This window comes from Neopsephotus bourkii, unplaced genomic scaffold (assembly GCF_033783945.1).
Source record: "Neopsephotus bourkii isolate Nb327-2 ecotype Australia unplaced genomic scaffold, CSIRO-AGI_Nbou_v1 NB_1574, whole genome shotgun sequence".
In the NCBI taxonomy this organism is placed as follows: domain Eukaryota; kingdom Metazoa; phylum Chordata; class Aves; order Psittaciformes; family Psittacidae; genus Neopsephotus; species Neopsephotus bourkii.
The window spans coordinates 3,793,492-3,818,214 of record NW_026902050.1 but is presented as its reverse complement, the minus strand read 5'-3'; the positions used below and the strand labels follow the sequence as shown (position 1 = coordinate 3,818,214).

Sequence of the window (24,723 nt, the reverse complement as noted above, 5' to 3'; positions counted from 1 at the left end):
TTTAAGGAGATACAAGAGACAAAACCAGCTTGCTGACAGCTTACTAAGTCGTGCAGAACCCAACACGAGATGGAACAGCATGGCCAAGTCAAGCAGCGTCTTGAGAGCCTGGGCACACACTGCTGGTGGGATGTGTATGGGTGGTGACCAGGGGCCATTTATTCCAGGTTCCGCTGGTTTCAGGACATCTGCTGTCCTTGCATATCGAAATAACAGAACTAGAGATGGTAAGTGCCGCAATTTATATTCACCTACAAGGCAACGAAAGCTGGAAGACACACTTGGTTTTGTGATCATCATGGTGTGCCACTGAAGGAAGGTTCATACCAGAGCAGCAAGTCGTGTTCTCCCATCTAGAATCCTGCCCCTTCCAACCTTCCCCAAAGAGTTGGGCCACTCTCCCTAGTTAGGCCTTTGTTCAGTAGGCGATTGACGTGTTTCAGAAGGGAATCATCGAATCATCGAATCATAGAACAGTTAGGGTTGGAAAGGACCTTAAGATCATCAAGTTCCAACCCCCCTGCCATGGGCAGGGACACCTCGCTCTAAACCATATCACCCAAGGCCTCGTCCAACCTGGCCTTGAACACTGCCAGGGATGGATCATTCACAACCTCCTTGGGCAACCTATTCCAGTGCCTCACCACCCTAACAGGAAAGAATTTCCTCCTTATAGCCAATCTAAACTTCCCCTGTTTAAGTTTTAAGCCATTACCCCTTGTCCTATCACTACAGTCCCTAATGAAGAGTCCCTCCCCAGCATCTTTAAACATTTCTTGGATCTCTGAATTTATTTTGTGTAAATTTTCTTTGGCTCTTTTCTACTCCCTAGTTGGTTGTCACTGTGAGAGCTGTGAAGAATGCTGTGAAAGTACTCTTAGTTGGTGTAGGATGACATGTGGAAGGAGTCATGGAGCATGCTTCCATAGTCTGCATTAAGCCACAGGTGCAGGATGAGGAGAAGCAAAGAAGAAGTATATTTCCTCCAGGATTTCTCATTTCTTTCTGACGCTCCTTCCTTAATTTGCCTTTCAGATGATCTCCAAGGCTCTGGGATTTTGGTTTACATGTGTTAAGGTCATGGTAATAAGCATTTCCTTAGGCTTTGAAGAAGATAACCCTAGCAGCAGGACAAGTGGCTTCTTGGATGCATCAAGCATTTTGTGAGGGGAAAGGGAAAAAGAAAATCCATATCTTGACCTCAAGTGCCTAGTTCTTATTTCTTTACATAGCCAACTGCTGGGGGTTGTTGGGCTAAGTGCAGGTAAAGTGTAAGCAGATCAAAAAAGGAGGAATGGGGAAATGGTTTCCTTTGGAAGAAGCAGCCCTTTACCTGAAACAAGTTGAAAATCAGCATGTAACACTCTTTCAGAGATCTGAATGCCAAGAATTTTTAAGTGAATATAAATCAAACCAACAAGGAAGAAAAGGCAAAAAATTACGTAAAGAAATGAGACCAAAGAAGCATTTACAGATGCACAATGGTATTCAAGGAAACAAAAAGAACGTTAATTAACTGTTGAAAGAGGAATAATTCTGTGAATAATTTTATCTCATTTAAAAGTTTTAATTTAATGCTCTGGGGAACTTGGACAAATTATACAGATACAGCCAGCAGGCCCACAGCTAGGGGCTATGTTAAATACATATATTCTATTTAAAGAAGAAGGAATGAGAAGACCCCTCTGGTACAAAGAGGGCAGTGATGGAGACTGACAATGTTTCCTTAAAATCCTGCCTGCTCCCTCAGAAAGGAGAAGTCAGAACTCGGGGCTCTAAACTGAAACGAGCGGAGTCATGCGAGATGCACTTGGATGACGTATTGCGGTGAGTACATTGCCTCAGCTCATCGCAGTTCTGCCTCACCCAGAGGGTTTCGGGGACTCGAACCGGCGGCCTCCCGCCGCCGCCTGCGCGGGCGGGGCGTGGTGGCGCGGGGCGTGGTGGCGAGGCGAGCGGAAGTGAGGCAGTAAGAGCTGGCGGCGGGCGTGACGCTGGAGCCGGTTGTAGGGCGGCCATGAGCTACGAGCACCGCCGGGACTGGGGCCGCGGCGGCGATGGCGGGCCTTCCTCCGCCGCGGGGGGACACGGAGGCCGCGGCGGGGGTCGCGGCCGCCACCCGAGCCACCTCAAGGGCCGTGAAATCGGGCTGTGGTACGCGCGGAAGCAGGGTCAGAAGAGCAAGGAGACGGACCGTCAGCAGGTGAGGGGCGGCCCCCTTGGGGCAGAGGTACCGCTTGTGCTCCCGGTGCTGGTGCGCCTCGTTCAGCTCACACAGCGCGGGAGGGGGGCTGCGGCAGCCCGGCCGGGAGGGAGCCAACTCAACGGAGCCCTTAATGGGGAGAGCGCGGCGGCTGCGCCGGGCCTCCGTGTTAGAAGTGAGTGTGCTTATTCATGTGTCAGGTACGTGATGATGGGAGTTCTGCTTTTCTTTCAGAGAGCCGTCGTGCGTATGGATGAACGCAGAGAAGAGCGAATTGTGCAGCTCTTGAGCACTGTCCAAACTAAAAATGAAAAAGAGCAAGAAGCCATGTCCTGGTGGTCTGGGGATGAAGAAGGGTAAAGAGAAACAGTTACTAATGCTTTTATTTACTTTGACTTGAACAAGCTTTGCACAAACTGACAGGAAGATACGTTAGAAGTTATTTACATGTAGTTAGTGAGATAGGTTAACGAACACTCAGTCTTTTCCATATATACTGCCATACTGAAACAGCTGGTTGTAATCATTGCTTGTAAACAGCAACCATTCCAGGTTGTTGCTGACTTTGGGGTGTTAATTTCTCTTTAAAATTGTAAAAGCCTGTAATTGATCTCCAGGCCTACTGTAGTAGATATATGGAAATTTTAAGTTCTGCTGGCCTCTGGAATGACTCTTCCAGCAGTGGCATTTGACTTCATTTTTCAGTTTTTGGAAAATAAATAATCTTGGGGAGTTTTCAGAGACTCTCTGAAATGGCATCTGTTCTTGTCACATAGAGGACTTTAAATAATAGCAATGAAGTGGGCAGTCAGGAGTTTTACTCGTGAGTCCAGTGAACCGGGGAGTTTGGGTCTCTGTTTTGCAAATGATCTGGTTACAGGGCAGTGGTTCTCTGCAATGTTTTGTTGCTCTGCTAGGTACAAAGAACATGTTACAATTCTAGATCCAGATGTCAAATTTTTGATGGCTGGTGATTTTCAGACTTTAATTGTTTTTGTAGTATACACCATACTCTCATTGGCTGGTGGTCAAGTGACTCCTGAGTGTACTGTCTCAAATCCAGATTTAAGGTTTTGGTTTGGATGGTTCAGTGCACTTTTCACAGTGGCCTGGCATATCTTGGATAATCTTAGAAATCTGTATTCTCTGCACTTGTTTCAGACCTACTCCAGAACAGCCTCCTAAAGTAAAAGCAGAGGCTGAAAAAGCTCCTGTAAGACAGAGACCGGTCTTGGAAAAAACATCTCTTGATCAGGATGTGGAATATCTCTTTGGAAAAAATGAGCAGGATACTAATTTAGATGAGCAACTTAAAGAAGACTTAAGAAAGAAGAAATCTGATCCTAGATATATTGAAATGCAGGTACTTCTCCATGTGTTAAATAGAAAGCTCTTAATTGGCTTTTTAATATATTTTTTAAATTAAATTAGCCTGAAAACATAAGTTTCTGCAATTTATTTACTAGGAAGTTGTCATGATGTTACATTTGCTCCAGAATTTACAAAATGCTACCTGTCAATAGCACAGTAATTTATTATAAAACAGACTTCTGCTTGCATAAAAGCTAAAATTTTAAGATTGCTGATTGTTTAGTTAGGTGGGATTTTCTGTTTGTTTTAAACAGATTGCATCCCTGCATTTATGTTTAAAACTGAAAGCACCAAAATGGGCTCTGAAGGAATTGCCTCTCAAAAACATAGTTTATATTGGTCTAGTAGCCATATATAAAGCTGTTAAATGAAACAGTCTTTTTGTGAGCAGATGGTCCTTCTGTTGATCCAGAGCCCTAATCTTGCAACTGTATTTGTGCACCCTTCATATACTGAGCTCTTGGTTTTGAGTAAGTTTGCTCAATTAATCAAACTGAAACATGCTCAGAATTGAACATGTTTTCTAGTGGGCTTCAATTTATATAAGTCTTAATTGAACAATTTGTCATGTTATTTTACAGTTTAGCCCAGATCATAGATGAAATTGCTTGTATTACTTCAGTCTTGAAGAGGTGTTTAAAGATATGTAATGTTTTCTTTTTCCTCAGAGATTCCGAGAGAAGCTCCCTTCATATGGGATGAGACAGGTAAATGTGTATTTAAGTTGAAAGAATACATGTTTCTGTGGCTCTATTGTAAAAAAGGAAAAAACTGTTGTGTAATTGGGACTAACAGGAAACTTCTGTTGCCTTTTATAAAGGTGATGAAGCTTCCTAAGTTCTGATTCTTGAGTTTGACTTCTTCCCTGAAAGTAGCTCTGGTTCACTGCTTCAGGATATGTATGAAGTTACTCTGGGGCTAGATAAGGATTTATGAGAGGGGCAGCATTAGTTGTGGAAATGGTATTGAATTAATACATTTATGTACACTTTTTTAAGTGTAGGTGGACTTTCTCTGCCAGCTAAACTTCTAGAATGTTCCTGGTTGCTTGGATTTTGGATAGATTAATTAACAACTATGTAAATTGTCATGCTTTCTTTTTCTTACGTATGTAAAATTGTGGCCTCTTGTTTAATATTTGCCCAAGTTAGGATTGAACGAAATGCTGATTAAACCTCTTTTACTCACAGAATTAGTTGCTGTACTGCTGGCTTTTACAAAGTCAAAGTATAACATAACTGATCGTATGGGTTATTATTAATTGATGTTTATTCTTCATTTGATGTTGCCTATATGAAATAGAAATCGGGTATTTTGTTATGTCTTTTTTTGCACACTCAGTGAACAACTAGTGAGCTTTCTTTCTGAAGTCAATGTGTTTGTAATCATGTTGTCCTTCCTGTTAGTGTTCGTTTTTTAAAATAGTTATATTTCCCTTTACAACCCTTTGGATTATGGGTAGAGACGGGAGTGTAAAGAAATCTGTTCCTGTTGGTATAAGAAATATTAAAATACTGTGCTGAAAATCTTTAGTTAGTGCAGTCTTGGAGTCCGAGAGGGAGAACGCTTTTTTCGGTCACCAAAGACAAGCACACAGCAAGTAAGAGGGAGAAGATTTTAAAAACTTATTTCAGGCTTTCATTTTAGTTATGTTGTTTTTGCACAGGATCTTGAGTAGTTTAAACTAGTATTCAGGTTAGATACAGTTTAAATCTCACGCACGTGAAGTGCAGATGTGCAGAATTTACTTCTGTGTGATTTAAACTTAATTTTTTTTTTATTTAAACTTAATTTTTTTTTAATATTACAAGAAACAGGTATCGTTTCTTTTAGGTGCTGTGACACTTTCTTCTAAGTTTACTGCACAGTAACAGAGAATTGTCAAAATCCTTCTAAAATCTGTTTCAGACAATATAGCATTTATTGTTTTCTCTTTGTTTGGAAACAGGAACTTGTAAACCTTATAAACAATAATAGAGTAACTGTGATCAGTGGTGAAACTGGTTGTGGAAAGACAACCCAAGTGACACAATTCATCCTAGATGATTACATTGAGCGAGGGAAAGGGTCTACATGCAGGATTGTTTGTACTCAGCCTAGGAGGATCAGCGCCATCTCGGTAAGTGCTGCTTTGACAAACTGAGATACTTTTTGTGATTCCCTTTTCCTTCCCCCCATTAAATCTGAGTAAATATTACAGCCTTCCTTGCCATCATTGAATGAATGAATGAACGATGTCTCTACCCTCACATGTACTCATGCTAAGTTTAAAGCATTCAGCCTGTAGCGGACAGTGAAGGTGTCTTTTTGTTTATTTTCAGTTGTCTTAGATTCTGTTGCAAATAAAAATTTTGTTAATATACACTACTTTGATATTTGTAAGTTTTGGTTGCTAAAAGAGTACTGGCACTGCAAGCCACACTTGTCCGTGAATTTAATCATAGCTTTTATCTGTGATTTTAATGGATTTGGGCAGTGCAGAAGTGAATGAAGGTAAACAGTAATGTTTCCAGATGGTTTAGTGGTATATTAAATAAAGAATTTGTCTTAAGTTCACAGTGATTCTTGATAGTTAGATGTCAAATGATTATAGAACCTTACTTCCTATAAGGAAAGCTCACCCATCTGAAAGGGTGAGAGTACTACTAATGCCTATGTGGTTTTGTTCCTTTAAAATAACTCCTGGGTCACACCCTTGTTCTTGTATTGCTGACAGGAAAGACTGTTCTCAGTGGAGGGCCGAAAGTGATTTTCAGGGTGTTTCTTTGTGGTTTGTGTAACATCTTGATTCTAGGTATTCCTTGCTGCTGAGTAGCTACATCATAGATCAGCCTTGTGAGGTTACAGAATTTATTTAATGCACTGTTTTGGTTTTATTTATTTTTCTAAGGTGGCTGAGAGGGTGGCTGCCGAAAGGGCAGAAGCATGTGGTAGTGGCAAGAGTACAGGATACCAAATTCGTCTACAGAGGTAAGAGAGGCTCCCCTGGCAGTTTTTGTGCATTCATGTAAAGTGCTATCTGTTACTCGAGGAAGAAAATTTGAAAAGTAGTTCTTAATGTAGATAACATTAAGATGACATTCTGGTATCTTCCCAAAAAGAATTCCTGTGGCTAGCTGGTGTAGAGAATAAGGTTTTAGAAATATAGCACAAAGCTTGTGTGCAATTGTTGTATTTTATGCAGCATGTAACAATAGCTAGCACCAAATCGTACTTTGTCCAAGCCCTTTTTCAGCTCTTTTAAAAGGTCTTGCTGTAGACAGAGATAAAACTGATGTTCCTAATCCATGAATTTCAAGGGAAAACAGAAATGGTAAAAGAGAGAATGCTACAAGACATATGTCTGTGGAAAACTTAAGTATTTGCTACCTATTGTTACCTATTGAGTAATCCCACTGGGATCAGATAATAAAGTTAGGTGGATTGACAAGAGTTTGTAGACCTAGTGCCATAGAGAAAAAGCTTTTGCATTTGGAGTAGTCTATTAAAAACAAAAACCAAAAACCATATAAATGTTGCCAGCAACTAATGTAATCTCAGTTATAATTGCAACAAAACTGTTGGTGAGACATGACAGCTTAGTACTTTAAGCGTTCTAATTTAATACAATTGTAGAATCATAGAATGGTTTGTGTTGGAAAATATCTTAAAGCTCATCTAGTTTAGCCTCCTGCCATGGGCAGGGCCATCTCACGCTACACCGAGTTGCTCAGAGCCCCATCCAACCTGGTCTTGAACACTGCCAGGGATGGGGCAGCCACAGCTTCTCTGGACAACCTCTTCCAATGTCTCAACACCTTTGCAGTGAAGAGCTTCCGTATATCTAACCTAAATCTCTCCTCTGTGAGTTCAAAGCTATTCCCCCTTGTCCTGTTTGAATGTATAGAATCTCATTTATATGTTTCTTCTTATAATTTAATCAATAATGTTATACTGCTGCATATTTTATCATCTGTGCTGAGCTTAGATAGCTATGAGAATTTGGGGTCAGCAGATCCATGTGTAAGTAAGTGATGAAAAACTCTGGAAAGTTAGGGCTTCTGTCAGATGACAAGCAGTTCATAACCTATCAGGAAAAGTGCTGCGACTGTGGCCTCATTCGTTTGTTCCTCCAGCTGAACTCTAGGTGAGCAAGTTAGAGAATGAAGCATACTCCATAATGTCTGTAATGATTATCTGCATTTTGATTTTAAGCTTGTAAGGCACTACGTAAAATACAGAAGAGAATTGAGGAATTCTAAATGTCTCTTTCAGTCGGTTACCAAGGAAACAAGGTTCAATACTGTACTGTACTACAGGAATTGTCCTACAATGGCTCCAGTCAGATAAGTAAGTTTTCCTGTTCAGTAAGAAACTTAATACAGTTATGAAACTACTTTACTACTGAGCTGTTTCTAACAGTCTCGGTTGGTTTTTGGTTTTTTTTAATTTTGCTAAGAAAAAAGATGCTTTACTTTCTGCTCTTCTCTTTTAGGAATTTGTCCAGCATTAGTCATGTAGTCCTTGATGAAATTCATGAAAGAAACCTTCAGTCAGATGTTTTAATGAGCATTATTAAAGATCTTTTGAATATTCGTTCGGATCTGAAAGTAATACTCATGAGTGCTACTCTAAATGCAGAGAAGTTTTCAGAGTATTTTGGTAGGTGAAGTGCTTCCTATAAATATTCCTCTTAAGTAATTTAGGCTTCTACAGTATAATGCAGTTCTCAGGTTTTAGGATTGATTTTTAGCAAGTGAGGTAATGACTTCAATTTTACAAATAGTTGCCAGCTGCCAGAGATGCTTATTCCCTTCAGTGTTACCTCATCAGGAGCATATACTGCTTCTGTATTTGTATGGTGGAAAGAGGTTGTGGTTTAAGCCAAAAGGGCAACCAGACTGAAGCACGGTGAACATGCTGGCAAACAATGTACTACTTGTTACCAGTGTTTTTTATTCAGTTACCCGTGCTTTTTATATTAGCCACTCTATTTGGTATTGAATTTGGTGTCTTCTGTGAGAATTTCAAAATAAATGGAAAAACCCTGTAGACTTGGAACTATATTGCAAAAATAGTGAAAATTATTGTCTCTTAGTACAGTATTTTTTTGCCATTTTAAAAGGGTTATGCCTTCCTCAACAGATGGTTGTCCAATGATTCACATACCTGGGTTCACCTTCCCTGTGGTGGAGTATCTTCTCGAAGACGTAATTGAGAAGTTGAGGTAAGCGTATTATGTGAAAAACCATTGCATAGTATTTTGGGTTTTTTTGCTTTTTATGTCTTCTCAGAATTTACCTTGGTATAAATAACCTGTGCAAGAATTAGCTATGTTTTTCAACAAAGAACCTTTCAAGGGAAGTTTAATTTTAGGATAATAGAAAATGGCATAGAGCTATCTGGAAATGCTGACTTGAGGAGGGGAAAAAAAAAACTTGTCTGCCTTTCAGTGTGGTGAATTTCTGGCTTGAGGTGGGGAAAAAAAAACTTGTTTATGTTTCAGTGTGGTGAATTTTCGGGCTACTAAATCAGGCTAGTCTTTCCGTTTGCTTAGACTTTTTCTGCATATTCTCACACTTACTGGAGTTGGTATCTGGCTTTATAGATAAGATTTCTTTCAGAAAAGAAGCGTAATCTTATTTACATGGTATAACCAAAGTGCAGCATATTGTCCATAGTTTGGAAAACTACTATGCAGATGGTTTTAAAGTGCTATAGTTTCAAAGTTGACTTACATGTGTTATTTAAATGTAAAGGTATACTCCAGAAAACACAGACCGTCGGCCACGGTGGAAGAAGGGCTTCATGCAAGGACATGTAAGCCGGCCAGAAAAAGAAGAAAAAGAGGAAATCTACAGGGAACGATGGCCAGGCTACTTAAGGCAGCTGCGGGGCAGGTTGTTCTCGAGAGTTACTCTTTAGCATTAACTTTTTAGACACTTCTGAACTGAGAAACAGAAATAAGTGCTATATTCTATTACAGTGCTTTTATTAATGATGGGATAGTTGCTACAGTGGAAAACAGTAATGATGGAATTTCCAGTACAGTACAGGCTGGCAACTGCTGAAGTGCTTTCAAGTTATCACAGAGAATTAGCTTCCTCTGCTTGTGCAAATTGTAAGAAGGCTTGCAGCTGTGGAGTTGCTTGGTGTTGGTGTTGCCCATTACAGTCTTCACCATAACATTAGGCTTCTTCAGCTTTGGTCATTAGTTCTCATCTAAAGAATAATTCCCTTCTTTAGTTTTTGAGAGAGTTCTCATAATATTTTAGTCCCGTAATCAACATAATAAAAAGTATGCTGGTTTATAAAACACTCCCCACAAACAATACCAAAACCAAAATTAAAACCCCTTTTCCTCAGAATATTTAAGTACTCCTCTAGGGTGATTTAAAACCAACCTAAATAATTTTGCCTCTTGAGCACTTGAAACACAGCATTTGACTACTTTGGTGATCTGGATAAGTTGATTAATTGACTGATTCTTCAGGAACAACATCTCCCTTTTTTATTCCTGTCTTACCCTCTGCATTTGGAACTGTCTGTATATCTAGCTTGCAACAATAATGAATACAGGTGGCTCAGCTTTATCTCCCTTTCCTAAGGGAAAACTCCTCAGTGGTGTATCTTCCTCTGGCCTGTCCCATACTCTGTTCATTCCATTTGTGTTCCTTCCCTTTCCCACTATGTCTTTTGAACCAATTAGTAATTCTTTTGACACTGTTAACTTTCATGAATTGGAGCTGAACAGATTAGATGCTTCCTGTACTCACTGTGAGTTAGAGAGATAAAGAGGTAAACTCAGATTAGTTAGGACATTGTTAATCTGTGGGGAAAAAGAGATTGTGTAAATGCTTTAGATGCTGTTTGGCCATAACATGGTAATTCTTAAAAGTTGGTATTCCAAACTGATGATAATTGCACTAAACTAAATCTTAAGAGCACATTGGAGGTACAGTAATTGAACAGACGAAATAAATTGATTGGTAGTGGATTGCATAGATGTGTGGTTTCAGAGCCATATAACGGTGCATGGCTGTGTGTGTTACTGAGGTACCATTGTGTGTGCTTTTCATGCCTGCAGGTATTCAGCAAGTACTATAGATGCCTTGGAAATGATGGATGATGACAAGGTTGACCTTGACCTTATAGCAGCACTTATCAGGCACATTGTTTTGGAAGAAGAGGTACACTTCTGTCTCCTGTCTTCCCATTCTGATGATGTGACTGAATTGTGGTTAGTGGCTGTTGGGAATGTCAGAGCTGATAGTTTGGCTTCTCATGCAGATAGAAAGAATAATTTATTATTTTGCTCTTCTGAGAAGTAATCTAACAGCTATAAGTATCTAATTGCTGTAAGCCCTGAGTTAAGAATGTGGTTAGTTGCAGAGTTTATTGAAACGATGGGATAGAATCTGTGTTTAAAGGGGAACACATGTCTAAGCATTTCCTTGAGTGGGGGTTGTGGGTGTTAATGAGAAGTATGTACAGAAGAAACTTGGAAAACTTAGAACTACATTTGATTTACTCATTTATGGTCTCTTCTGAGCAAGGGGAATAAAAGAGCCTGAATTCTTTCAATGACAATGTCTATGAGAGGTTGTTTAGTAGATAAAGTGGGAGAGATATCTGAAGGTTTGAGCGCCATTTTGATTCAGATTGCTGGATTTTTTTCTTTTGGCTAAGTTTTTAAAGAAGCCTTCAAATTAATTGCACACTTTAGTTATTTGATGGAAAATAGTATAATTACAAATTAAATTTTAACTTCTAGTTCATTCTGTGACTGTGTCTGTGTTTGTTAAAGGTAGTATTCTTTGTAGTAAAAGATTATGTGAAACAGGTGTAGAAAACTGAAGACCTCTTTAGTGTACAAGTGTATCCCTGTTCTTAATTCTGCAGCAATGGGGTGAGGGGGCAAGAGTGATACTTAAGAAGCTGTTCACTGCCCCTTATCTACACTGTGTGGTTGGCTTCAATAGTTCTTCCTGAAGTTGTATCTAAATACAACTTGGATGCTGCGAAGAATGAATTTTTGTACAACCTAGCTAAAGTCTAATCACATTTACCAAACTAACTAGGAGAATCTTCCAGCTTCCAGCTTGTCAAGATTAGTAGTTAGTACAGCTGCATTAATAATTATCTCTAAATGTGCCTTACCTTGTTATTTAGTAATAATATTACCAGACTATTAATGTGAGAAAGTTCCTATGCCCGAAGAAGTGGCAAACATAAAGTAAGACTAGCATCTGTTATCATAGGTGTAATGTAGCTTCTCATAACTTGAAGTTAGCATGTTTGTTTCTGAGCTGGAAAACATTTGTGGGAGAGCTGATGCTATGTCTGATTCCTTAATGAGAATTTTTATTGTTAAAAGTATCAAACAATTTAGTATTGCAGATGATAGCTCAATTAAAGTGTGAGTAATAAGGAGTCGTTGCTGTTTTGTATTTTGTTGTTCTTGTGTTGAAAAGGATAAAACCTGTATATCTGTTTTATTTGCAGCTAGAAGTCTTTTACAGTTGACTTGGCTGTGTTTAAAAGCAGTGCAGGGGAAACATGTTTAAAATCAAATATTTTACTACATTCAGATAAATATGTAACTCTTAGCTCTTAGAGGAAACAAATATATAAACTTTGTTCCAAATTCCATTTAGCAAGGTTTCAAGTATTACATAACCAATATTTCTGTATTGGTGTGCAAGTAGCTTGTTCTTTGCAGTTTATTCTGACCTCTTTTCCCTTCCCTTTTATATATAGGATGGTGCAATTCTAGTGTTTCTTCCAGGCTGGGACAACATTAGCACGTTGCATGATCTCTTGATGTCACAAGTCATGTTTAAATCAGGTAAACCCAAAGTTTTACACTGGAATTCTAGCACTGGTGTTAGGGGCAAACTAGTAAGTTTTGCACGTGATTGCTGGGATTGCACTGGGTTTGGTGGGGTTGTTTTTTTTTTTTTCTTCCTCCTTTCTCCTGTTAAAATGATTGCAGTGTGTTCAGCTTTTTTGCGTTTATATGGTGTCTTTCATCTGCTAATGATAGCTCATTTTCCTCAGTGTAGGTGTGAACAGTCTGAGAAAGAATCTCAGATCTGCGTCTTTTTCTGTTGTCCTTTCTTGTAGCTGCGGTAACTTCCAAACTAAACTCTCTCTTTGTTCTGTGTTCATTTCCTCTTTTCTTGATTCTTCAGCAGCTTCTGTTTACTGTTTTGCCAGCAGTTCTTTTAAATTCTGTTTATCCCTAGAAGCTTTTATAGTAAGACACTAAAAATCTGATGCACAGTAATTTGCTTTGTTTACATAACTCATAATTCCACCTGACTTCTCAAACTATGCTCTTGACTATTCAGGTAATTGTTGTGCACTTCATGTTGTATACATTCCACAGATAAGGAATTGAATCTGATGAAAGGTGAAGCAGTGACAGTTTAATAAACTTCATCAATTTTTAAATGTTTTTTGAGTCTTTAAATATGAAATATTAATTACTGTACATAATTTCATATGCTTTCTTAAACTTGTCATCATAGTGTAATAAAAAAATCCTTACAGCTTACAGCTTATTTTCTCTATTTTGCATAGTTTGACTTTCCTGTAAAACTACAGTTTCTGTGCTTATACTGTGTCTTCTACTGATTTTTAATTTTCAGATAGGTTTGTTATCATACCTTTACATTCATTGATGCCTACTGTTAACCAGACTCAGGTATGGCTTTCTTATATTGTTCTACTTTACAACTACAAAAAACATTACTTAAGCGTATGTTTGGTTTTGGCAAACATGTAAATGGGTCATGGATAATTACAGGTTTTTAAGAAGACCCCACCAGGAGTAAGGAAAATCGTGATTGCTACCAACATTGCAGAGACTAGGTAAATAGCTAGCTATACAGACCCAAACCAGCTCTACACTTCACAAAATAAATGGAAGTCATAATTTAAAATATTAACTTGTTAATGTTTCAAAACATATGTTTTTGGTTTTGTACCACTCATTTATAACCCATTACCTTTAGAAAGGTTTATAGATTAAATGGGAGATTGCCTTTAATCGTTATAAACAATTTAATTGCTTTAATTATTTTAAACAATTAAAACATAGATTTTACTATAATGACTTGTCTTTGTTGCACATGATAAATGTGAGCTGCCTGTTCTCCCTATAGACTTCATAACCCCACATAGTGACTTTTGCTAGACCTAGGAGAATAAATGTAGCTATTGAACTGCTGCTTAGAAACCTAATTCTGAATGAAATTCCAAACAAATTTTTGTAATTCTTGGCTCACAGTTTGGGAGGGGATAAAGAAAGGCTAAAACCCCCTTTTAAATCCTACATCAAGCTTGCAAAGATGAAGAGCTGCATTTTTTTTCCTCTTTTTTCTTAAACAGCATTACAATAGATGACGTCGTGTTTGTTATAGATGGTGGAAAAATAAAGGAAACTCACTTCGACACACAGAATAACATTAGCACAATGGCAGCAGAGTGGGTTAGTAAAGCTAATGGCAAGCAGAGGAAAGGTCGAGCAGGAAGGTAAGAATAATGTGGGTAGTTAGTAAGTTTTGTGGGGCTGAATTTCTTTAGTCTTGGAGCACATGTGGACTGAAGATATGGCTTTGTTATTCCCATGTTCAGCAGCAGATTCTAGCACAACTCCATGTTGTTCTTAGGGAAAGAATGGTTTCTTGTCTAGGGAACTGATTTCACTTGTGCTGTTCGGTGCTTCATTCTTGGAGAAGTCCTGCTTTTTTTTCCACTGTGTTCTGCACGGCCTGTTTGCTGTTGATGGGCCTTTGTTTCAGAAGGCTGAAATGTTTTTTACAGTTGAATACACCTCTGTTTCATTTCCTTGAGTTGTTTTGGAAAGCTGTTCATAAACATAATGTAATAGTGTCATAGAAAAAAACCCTCATACAGTTATTTATTTAAATAATTGCAGAGTTCAGCCAGGCCACTGTTATCATCTGTACAATGGACTCCGGGCTAGCCTTCTAGATGATTATCAGTTACCAGAGATCTTGAGGACGCCTTTGGAAGAACTCTGTTTACAAATCAAGGTAAACATATGAATCTTCAAATCTATTAGTTATCTACTTTTCCATTAGAATAATAGGTTGAGAGAGAATACAACTGTGAGCCTAGGGTTGTCTTCAAGTTGAAATTCTGTTACTCCAGAAGTAACAGACATTAAGCTAGTAATTGTAGCAACTTCTGCAGAAGGCATACTTGTATCTGGAGGCATCAAGCCCAGGAAAAATGGGATTGTCTAGTATAAATAAAAGCTGAAGTCTTTTAGCAAAAACTTGGGCTGTGCTTCCCTTCCTCTCCCCCAGATACCATTCAGTCAGAAGAGCTTCAGTGGGAATGCCAGTGAGTCAAGGAATGTGATGATGTCTTAAGAGAAATTTGCCAAAAAAGTAGTTTTAGGACTGACACGAGTTTCCCTTTTTAGGCAGTTTGTATGGAATTCCATATGCATGCCTATGGAATACCATGTCTGTGCATACTGAATGAAAAATAGGTCCTTATGCTTCAAATGTCATCATTAATTGTATTTTACTCCTTAGTTCTTAATTGGTGAAATTCAAATGGAACCTTTTGAGTTATTCACACTTAAAATCAGTGTGGTCATTGCTTACTAAGTGTGGGTAGCTGTCTTTCTCCAATTGCTGTAGGTTTTTGGTTGAGTGTTGTTTTGTTGTTTGTTTTGGGTTTTTTTTCCTTCAGATTCTAAAGCTTGGTGGAATTGCTTATTTTCTGAGCAAACTAATGGATCCACCATCTCGTGATGCTGTAATGTTGGCCATAAATCATCTAATGGAGCTGGTAAAGTGTTACTTAATTTACGTGCAAGGAGGTACATGTTTATAACCATCTTACTGTATTGTTTGTTATTGGACAGTTCTGATTCTACAGGTCTGGACATTGCAGTCCCATACTGTATTGTTGTAGACTTTTATATATCTTCATTGAAGAGAGGAAATAATTCTGCATCATAAATGATGTTTATGACTGCATAGAGTAGTTCCTTTGTAAATTATTCATAACATACATGCACCTTGCATTGAAGTTCCCTACAGATACTTACTAAACTCACAACTTCTGTGTCACCCTGTTCATGGGTGCATCCACCAAGCCTTCCTATCCCAGTTAGATTAGTGAAGAGCTTGAGATACTTTTTCTGTGGGCAACTAAAGCCTTATAAGAGACAGATCTTGTATGTCATTGCCCCTTTGGATGCTGGGGAAGGAGAGATTAATGATGTGTTTGTACCACTGGTATTAGTTGTACAAATTGGTTGTAGCAATAAATTGAAACTTCTGATTCAGGTGAAGAGCAGTATCTTACACTGATGGTGTGATTCTATGGATGTGTAGGTAAAATTAAAATTCAGCCATACATTTGGTGTTCTCTGACAATGCTGTGCAGTAGTGAAGGGTAAAGTAAATGCAAAGGGAAGGTAAGGGTAAGGTACAATTCTAAAAGAAAGCTTGATCAGGAGAGTAGGAAGACACTCATATGTTAATAATTCTTCATACTTTTGTCCAGAAAGGCACTGAGCCCTGTAAACCCCACAACCAGCACAAAGCTGCTTGCCATTTTCTTGGCTCTAGTTAAGCATTTTAATTTCTTCATAACTTTCTTGATCACTTTCCTACCATACCTCATTGGCAGCCAGCTACGTTCTTCTGCTGTTAGATTTTCTTGTTGTTCTCTAGATAGTCTGGTAGCTATTTCAAGGAAATCCTCTCCATTTCTAATACTGTGTTTACTCTTTCCCCCCCCCCCCACCCTGTTTTTGTTGTTGTGGTTTTTTTTTTCCTTTCTCCTCCTTCTGACAGAATGCTTTGGACAGACAAGAGGAACTGACTCCACTAGGAGTCCATTTAGCACGATTACCAGTTGAACCACATATTGGAAAAATGATCCTCTTTGGAGCTTTATTCTGCTGCTTGGATCCAGTTCTTACGATTGCAGCCAGCCTCAGCTTTAAAGACCCTTTTGTCATCCCTCTGGTAAAGTTTCTAGGAGGAGAATTACATGTCAGATTTTAAGAATCTCAGAAGGCTATTGGGACCTACTGAGATGCTATAATTTAAAAGCACTTTAATCTTATTTTGATTTTAATTACATTTTTATTAGTGAAAGTTTGCCTTCATGTACTATGAGGTCTTGTCCGCAGAATATTATGAGGAGCTTTACTTTTCATTAAATTTTATTACATTTCATGTTGCATACAAAATATTGCTGTGTATATATAATAATTAGGAAAACAGAACTGTTGTGTCATGAATACCTTATAGGTTCTAATTATTCTTAGGGCAAAGAGAAAGTAGCAGATGCAAGGAGAAAGGAACTGTCAAAGAACACTAAAAGCGATCATCTAACTGTGGTGAATGCTTTCACGGTAGGCATGTTTTAATGTTGTTTTCCTTCTAGAATTATAATTTGAGGGATACAGTTTATTCTAAGAAAGAAACTGATCAGTATGTGTTCTGTTGTATTCTGTATATATATATTCAGTATTTACTCTGTTGTATAGTGTGAAGGCATCTTATCTTCAGGCTCAGTCACCAAATTTCTTGTGATGTCTGTGAAAGTGACAGAGAAAACAATGTTATAGTTACCTTGCTGAATTCTTGTTCTTTTGGTTTCTGTAAGAACCTGAATCTGAAATTCTGTCTAACTTAGCTAGATTTCACTTCTCACGTTGAAAAGGAAAGTTTTTGATTCAGAATGTTGTAAATTTGTGTATTTCTGCTCTGTTCTGCAGATACATAAAGGGATCAAAGGATTTACTTCCTCTCTTATAGAGAAAAAAGTATCTGTATTGGTTGTTGACCTCCATGTTTTCATTGTCCTTAGTTGTTTTAGGGGTTTATGTGTTCAGTTACAAATGCCTTTGAACTATGGTTTTAATTTTTAGGGCTGGGAAGAAACTCGGCGTCGTGGCTTCAGAACTGAGAAAGACTATTGCTGGGAATATTTCCTGTCTTCAAATACACTTCAGGTAAGATCCTAACAGTTTAGAGGAGGATCATGTCTGTGGGGAAAATGGGAGGCCTTTTGGCACAGCATCATTTTGGAACTACTTTTGTTTCCTAGATGCTGCATAACATGAAAGGGCAGTTTGCTGAGCATCTCCTTGCAGCTGGATTTGTGAATAGCAGAGACCCCAAGGATCCCAAATCTAATACCAACTCAGGTAAATAGTGGAAGGAATTGGAAGTTTTCTGATAGCTGAAATCTTAGTGTGAGGAACCGCTTCGTTTACTTTGCTGTCTTCTACAGATAATGAGAAGTTGCTCAAAGCGGTCATCTGTGCTGGTTTATATCCGAAAGTTGCGAAGATCCGGCCAAGCTTCAGCAAAAAGAGAAAAATGTAAGGGCTTGGCTTAATACTGGTTGTATTCAAGGCATTTTCTACATATTGGGTAGTTTGGCAAGGTGAAGCAAAGGCCTTGATTGCAGGAATGAATAACCTTTTATAGCTCAAGTCATGGTTGTGGGTTACTTCCTTTGGGAAGGGCAGATGAGGGCTTGGGATTGTTGATCTTTACTTTGTTTAACATTTGGATACCTGCTAGCCTGAAATGATTTGTGTGACCTTATTGTGCCATGGTTAGTGTTACAATGTATCAGCTGCTAAAGGAGTTGGACCATCAACAAGCAGTGGTTGAAACACAGTGCTTTCTTACTGTTTGGCAAGATTGAGCCCAGAAATTCTGGTCTGGTGATTTGTCGCTTCTTATATTATCAGACTATTTATTCTTATTAACCGTTACTCACAGTAATGGTACTCTTGTAAGTGTTTATTTCTGTGAAAGGAGTAAGAGCCAGGTAGTCGAAATTACACTATAGCGTAATTTACACCTGTTTATACCTGCTGCTGCTGCTGGTCAGTTGATAACTCTAATCGTGCTGGAGCCTCCTAAAGGATGCAGTAAGTTCGGAAACCTGATGCAAGCTACTGTGTTGCTGTGTCTTTGCCGCATGATGGAGCTGCTTGTATGCCTGCTGCCCAGGAGGGTTTTATGATGCATTAAGCAAGAGATTTGTTACACTGACCGTTTTGTCTCTCTCACCCTAATTCAGTAACGCTGCCTTTCATTTGAACAGCAATGGCACTTGTTTTTTTCTACTTGAGAGAATGACAGGGAGTTTTAGGGGGGTAGATTTGATAAAAAATTCAAGCTTCTTAAAATGTAGAGAGAGATGTCTGAAAATTTTACTGTAGATTCAGTGGTAATCTAGGAAAAGGGTTAAAGGCTCTTTGAATGTCCTTGTATCTTTAGAGTTTAGTGTCCTAGAGAGAATTAGAGATCTTCTTGAGACCCGATTGGGCTGAACTTCCATGATCTTACTTCAATCCTAAAATAAAATTTTCTTTTCTTTTAAGGGTGAAAGTTTGCACCAAGACAGATGGAACAGTTAATATTCATCCTAAATCAGTTAATGTGGAAGAAACAGAGTTCCATTATAACTGGCTTGTATACCATTTGAAGATGAGAACTAGCAGTGTATGTGGTTTATATTTCTGTAATTTATTTTCATAACTCTTTAATACGAGTGGATCATGGTTCAAAGGAGATGCGAACAGTACCTTTGTTTTGAAGCTTGCTTTTCTTGGGTCATTCTTTTTATATGCCATCAGGTTACATGCTTTGTGATACTGCTGGTACTGTTCCACAAGTAACTAACTTCTGTGGCTTCATGTTTGGGTTCTTTTAGTTTGGGTTTTGGAGGGTTTGGTTTTTGGGTTTTTTTTTTTTTAAGGTTCTGGCAATAACAGGTGAAATTTTGGTTTTGCAGTTTTGTTAGATTTTGTTGTGGGTGGTTGTTTTTTTTTTTTTTTTTTTCCATTTCAATCTAGAGTAACACTTGTGAATATGCTGTTTTTTTTTTTTTTTAAATTTTTATATAATAGTTGGTTTGATTTCACCACTTGGTGTGAAGGGCTGTATTTGGCACTGTTCTGCTACTGTTCAATGTGATTTCATGTACCTTTTTTCCCACTGGGTTGCTTCATAAATGTTTTGCAAATTTGTGAATGACTGAAAAACAATCTTCTGGAATTCTGTTAGTTTTGTTAAGGGTTTCTGTTGTCACTTAAGATGCTTTGAAGGGTGATTGAATAATTTTGTCTCCTTGCAGATTTACTTGTATGACTGTACAGAGGTCTCTCCATACTGTTTGTTGTTCTTTGGAGGAGACATATCCATTCAGAAGGATAAAGATCAGGATACCATCGCTGTGGATGAATGGATTGTTTTCCAGTCTCCAGAAAGAATAGCGCACTTAGTTAAGGTGACTATGTTTAATAGTAATGTAGATGAAGACTTGGTGTAACACTGATTCTTCTTAGAGAATTCTGTGCTTGATATTCCTGAGTAGCTAGTGAGTTACTGCTGTAGGGAGATGATAATGAAAACATCATGGTTTCCCACTAACCAGTTCAAGTACACAAAGTAAACAAAAGATCTAGTGAAGGTGTGTAGATAAATGCAGTAGTAAAAACAGTATTCTGAACAGTCTGTATCACATGGCAAACTGGGAAAAAGTAAAGAGCAATGTGTTCCCCTTATATTTGGCCTACGGAGCAGGTGGGTGCTCTGGTTTTGCTTGTTTCCAGTATAATAGCTTAACAAGCTGTGTGCCTGTTGAAGTGTCAGGAATATGGTGGTGATGTTCAGCTGGTGCAGCCTCTGCTTGAAAAATTCATGGGGATGCTGAAAAACTGTAGAAGCTTCAGAGGAGAGTCATAGGGTAGAATGATAGGATTTATAAACATGTCTTGGTGAGACATTTGAAGAGCTTAATCTCTATACTTTTCCTTAGCAGAAGCTGTAGGATGACTTGATCAGTGCATGAAATGTCCCCACAGATATGGAAATATGAGGATGGGCTCTTAAGCTAGCAGTTAATCTTCCAGGAAGGAGGGGCTGAGTAGAGCTCTGTTTAACACTACAAGTCATATCTGATGTTTGTTTCTTTTTAACCCAGATATTTTTAATCCTGAAATAGTTGGCTGATGGATGTATGTATAGACTGTTAAAGGCCATCACATCTAGAAGTGGTCATCTGTCATAAAAGGAAGCACTGCTCATTTTGAGAAGTAGCTTTTGATCTGAAACTAGCAATGTTCAAATTAATTGCTGGGAGAGCAGCAGGTGTAAATATTAGAAGAACAAGGGCCCAAGGGCTTTGAACTTAGTGTAGTGATGTTGTTTGTTGTGTGTAGCTCTAATGGCCTGTCTCTTTTCTTTCTTTTCCGTTTTTTTCCTTGACTCCAACGAATACTTCAATTCCAGAATTTACGACAAGAGCTTGATGATCTTCTACAAGAAAAAATAGAAAACCCACATCCTGTGGACTGGAATGATATTAAATCCAGGGATACAGCAGTACTGACAGCAATAATAGACTTGATCACAACACAGGAGAATGAAAGTGCCAAAAACTATGCTCCACGATTCCAGAGTGAACACTATAGTTGACACACTTTCATCTGTATTGATAAAGGCAACACTCACCTTTTTGGGTTTTTTGTTGTTTTGTGTTTGTTTTTTTTTATTTTATTTTTTATAACCTTTATTTAGCTGGAAGAAAAACTTTTCTAGGGTAAGCTGGCAATTCCCTCGTGCTGAAGAGCAGGTATTTCAAAATAGTCGGTCATATCTGTATATGCATGGTATTCTGTGTTCAGTGTAGCTTTTTAAATAAGAGAAATGCAGTGCTAGCAATGGCAGTTGATGTATGGTTCTTGTCCTGCTGTAGCGTTTTGTTTGGGGTTTTTTTTATTAACACATCAGGTAACAGATTTGTAAAAACCCTGCTAAAGTCTGCTAAGTAATTCTTAAACTGTTCTTGCTACTGGGAGAAACATCTCAAAAGGCTCTTCTTTTTAATTGAGGGTGGTAATTAACTTACTGTGTTATTCCAGCTGTGCAGCAGTCTTCTCACCAACACTTCTACAGAAGGCAATTATAGCTTAATTAAACTGAACTTGAAAACACTTGTTAAGTTTGTGCTGTGGGAGGAAACAGTCTTCCAATATACTCTCCTCTTCTGCCTTTCATCACATTAAACTAACCTTTCTTTGCTTTCTGTGCCCATCTGTCATTGCTGCTGACTAAAATTTCAGGTTACAGAAAACATGGTTGGATAAAAGTAATGGTGGAATACACTTTAAGGTTTCATTGCATTCTAATTTTTCTTTTTTTTTTTTAACCAGTCTGTATATGGGTTATATAGTACCATAGTAGAGTCTTTTTTTCAAAGTGTTATTTAGTCTGTTCTTAGTTCTTAATGTTTTGAATGCTTCCAGCTAGGTAAGAACACTTGAATAGCATGGCTTGTGTAGGATTTTGCATAGAGCAACTTGAGGGACACTTCCGATCAAACTTGTGCAGGTGGCAGACCTGATGTTTCCTTTACAGGCTGGGGCTGGTTGGGTTCTATTCCCCTGCTGCTGGGGGGAGCTAAACCAGGATGGGTGTTTAACTAGGCTGGCAATTTACTTGGCAGCCCTGTTACCTGTGCTTTGCAGCTGTAGCTGCAGTCATTTCTAGGTTTATCCTTCAGGAGCAAAGCTCTTGCATCTCATTTTGTTTGCCTGGAAGTGTAGCCCTCTCCCTTTTTAGGTTTTGGGTTTGTTTCTTGTGCTTAGCAAAAATGCTCTCGACCACAAGGCTTGGGAGGACTTGTGACCCGTACCCTGAAGGACACAGAACTGGTCAGGTGAAACTTTTCATACAGAAATACGTCTTAATGACTGGATTGTGCTTTTCACTGGGTTAACAAGGTGTGGAGGAAGCCCAGGTCGTTATTTCTACAGCACAGCTGCAAAAACCCTCCGTTTCCCCAGTCGCTTTGTGCTTTTATCCCCGGGTGCTGAGGCTGCCGTTTCAAACGGGCAGGGGGGAGGAGGAACGTCCTGCCTTGGCCTGGGGGTGGTGGATGCGCTTTAAGCAAGGGGAAGACGAAAGCGCCGGCTGCTGCGAGCAGGGTGGGGGACGGCCCCTGGCGTTGGCTCCCGGTTGCTGCCAGGGCCCCGGAGCCGCCCTTGGTTGTGTGGGGAAGGGGGGGCTGTGAGGGCTGCCTGGACCCGCCGGGACCCACCAGCAGCTCGTCAGCAGTGAAGTGCTGCCCGCTGCCGGTCCGCCCGTCTCAGGGCGCTCTGCGGCGAGTGGACGTTGGAGGAGGCGGGAGCCCAGGATGGAACGGAGCCGCTGAAGGTGAGGCTGGGGCTGAAAGGATTAAAAAGGGGTTAAATGAATGACGATCTGTGTGGAGCTGGGAATGAAATACCAGCCAGTGGAAACACGGGGCGTCCCGCAGGGATGGTGCAACCGGTAGAGGGGGACGCAAGATGGCGCGCGGAGCTGAGGGAAGAGCGGTGCTCCTGGGGCGGGTTGTTGGCTGCCGTTCGAGCAGGAAGCGTGCGGTGCAGGGGCACTTAGCACAGCACAGCACGGCGGGCTGCTCCGCATTACAAATCTGTAGGGTTTTGAAGAAGAATTGGCAGTAGCTCTGTTACTGGCAGGTCTGGATTAAAAGTCCTGGAGAAATTGGAGGCTGGCAAATGGTATCAGTTTCCTTCATGTTCTTGGTTTTTGCAGTACTTAAATGATGTATGAATTTCTACGTAGTAACAGAAAGGGCAAAATGAAAGGGTGGCAATAGCAGAGCCTGGGTAAGAGTAGCAATGTTGGTTGAGGAAATCAAAGACAGATGGCAGTTTTCTCTACACCCTCCTTGCCTCAGAAATGGTGGAGCATTAGGATTCCACTGTGGTAGTAGGGCCACCACCAGAAGAAATGTACCCTGATGTGGTCGCATGTTGGTATAGTGAGGTCTTTACTTCTAAAGTGACTAATGTGTGAGCTCTGATAGTGTACTTACCCAGCTGTGCTTCAAGTGTGTGGCTTAACATACTTTTTTTATTATTTTTTTTTTTAAGCAGAGGAGTATCAGAAACCGCTGTGCTCTTCAGAGTTTGAAATGAGCCTTTTCCAAATGTCAGGTTTTGCACTGGTTTTTGGTAGCACAGGGATGTTTTGGGTGTTGCTCAGCCTCTGGCCTTGTTTTTCTGGAGTGGGCTGGGGGTGTAGGAGCAGCTGGGAGGGCACACAGCTGGGACAGCTGATTGTAGTGATGGCCTACACTGACTGTGTGGCTATGTTGCTCAGCAGTAACAGCTGTAGACAAAGGAGGAAGGGGAGACAGAGTTGTGGCTTTTGTCTTCCCAAGTAGATGTTGTGTGTGCTGGAGATGGCTGAAACAGGCCTGCCAGTGCAAAGTGGTGAATGAATTCCTTGTTTTGCTTGCTTGTGTCTGCACCGTTTGCTTTACCTGTTAAATAAAAGAAATAAACAATAAAAAAAGATTAAATAAAAAACCTCATGGGTAAAACTCATGGCTTTTTACCTCAACCCATGAGTTTTCTCACTTCTACCCTTTTGATTCTCTTCCCTATCCAACTGCAGGGGAGTGGAAAAGAGGCTGTAAGGTTTAGCTGCATACCAGGGTTAAACTGCACTGAGAAGTTATTAAGCAGTTGGTGAAGTAATGCTGATGTAATGTTTTTAACTTTCTTGTTTGTAGGGCTAGGCCAGAGACCATCAACGTTTCTCTTCTCAGCTCATAGTGCACTTAACAAAGGCTGTTTCTGCCTGTGTGTTAGTTTCTAGCATCTACTGGAATTCCAGATTATGGAATGAAATAGAATTCAGGGGTGGTAATTAATTCTTACAGAGTTTTGTGTTATCTCTAGTTTGCCTAAATGATGTAGTTATCATACAGCTGTTGAAAATCATATGCAAAATACAGAGCTAAGAGCAATGCTATCTCTGTAATTCCCAGGAAACAAAACCTCCTCGGACTTCCTTGATCTTAGTATCAAAATCGACTCCAGGTTTGTTTCTAACAAACACTTGTGTTCTGTCCACTGGTTTTGACTAAGTGTGTTACTTTCAAAACAGGATATACAGGAAAAGAATATGCTGTGTGAATATAGCCTATAGATACAGAGTTTAAGGTATGTGCATGTAAATGTATGATGGTGCACAATGTTTGCATTTCCTCAGGTTGTGTAGGTTGACTAAAGTGATGCTACTTTTACCTCTTTATTTTCAGCAAATTAGCTTTGGGTAATGGAGAGC

At 39.4% G+C, this 24,723-nt stretch overlaps 1 protein-coding gene across 2 annotated transcripts; it reads left to right on the top strand.

Moving 5' to 3' along the window:
• Positions 1-1,962: 1,962 nt before the first annotated feature.
• On the top strand, positions 1,963-21,663 carry DHX36 (DEAH-box helicase 36). Of its 2 annotated transcripts, XM_061371548.1 has the most exons (25): positions 1,964-2,203; positions 2,438-2,559; positions 3,365-3,566; positions 4,243-4,281; positions 5,523-5,693; positions 6,465-6,544; positions 7,829-7,903; positions 8,049-8,215; positions 8,699-8,780; positions 9,313-9,453; positions 10,641-10,743; positions 12,314-12,401; positions 13,207-13,262; positions 13,365-13,429; positions 13,949-14,092; positions 14,499-14,616; positions 15,287-15,385; positions 16,402-16,575; positions 16,881-16,967; positions 17,487-17,570; positions 17,666-17,765; positions 17,852-17,942; positions 18,960-19,080; positions 19,715-19,867; positions 20,872-21,663. In XM_061371548.1, exons 1-25 carry the CDS (start codon positions 2,018-2,020, stop codon positions 21,055-21,057), a joined length of 2,934 nt encoding a protein of 977 aa, XP_061227532.1. In that variant the 5' UTR covers positions 1,964-2,017; the 3' UTR covers positions 21,058-21,663. The 2 variants fall into 2 exon arrangements, with proteins under 2 accessions (XP_061227533.1, XP_061227532.1); XM_061371549.1 differs by lacking the exon at positions 16,881-16,967 and having other exon boundaries at positions 1,963-2,203.
• The last annotated feature ends 3,060 nt before the right edge of the window (positions 21,664-24,723 follow it).

Coding starts and splice junctions, on each gene's coding strand:
- DHX36 (XM_061371548.1), top strand. CDS start 2,018: ATGAGCTACGAGCACCGCCGGGACTGGGGCCGCGGCGGCGATGGCGGG. Junction 9,454..10,640: donor TTAAGGCAGCTGCGGGGCAG/GTTGTTCTCGAG, acceptor TCATGCCTGCAG/GTATTCAGCAAGTACTATAG. Junction 16,968..17,486: donor CTGTGGTGAATGCTTTCACG/GTAGGCATGTTT, acceptor TTTAATTTTTAG/GGCTGGGAAGAAACTCGGCG.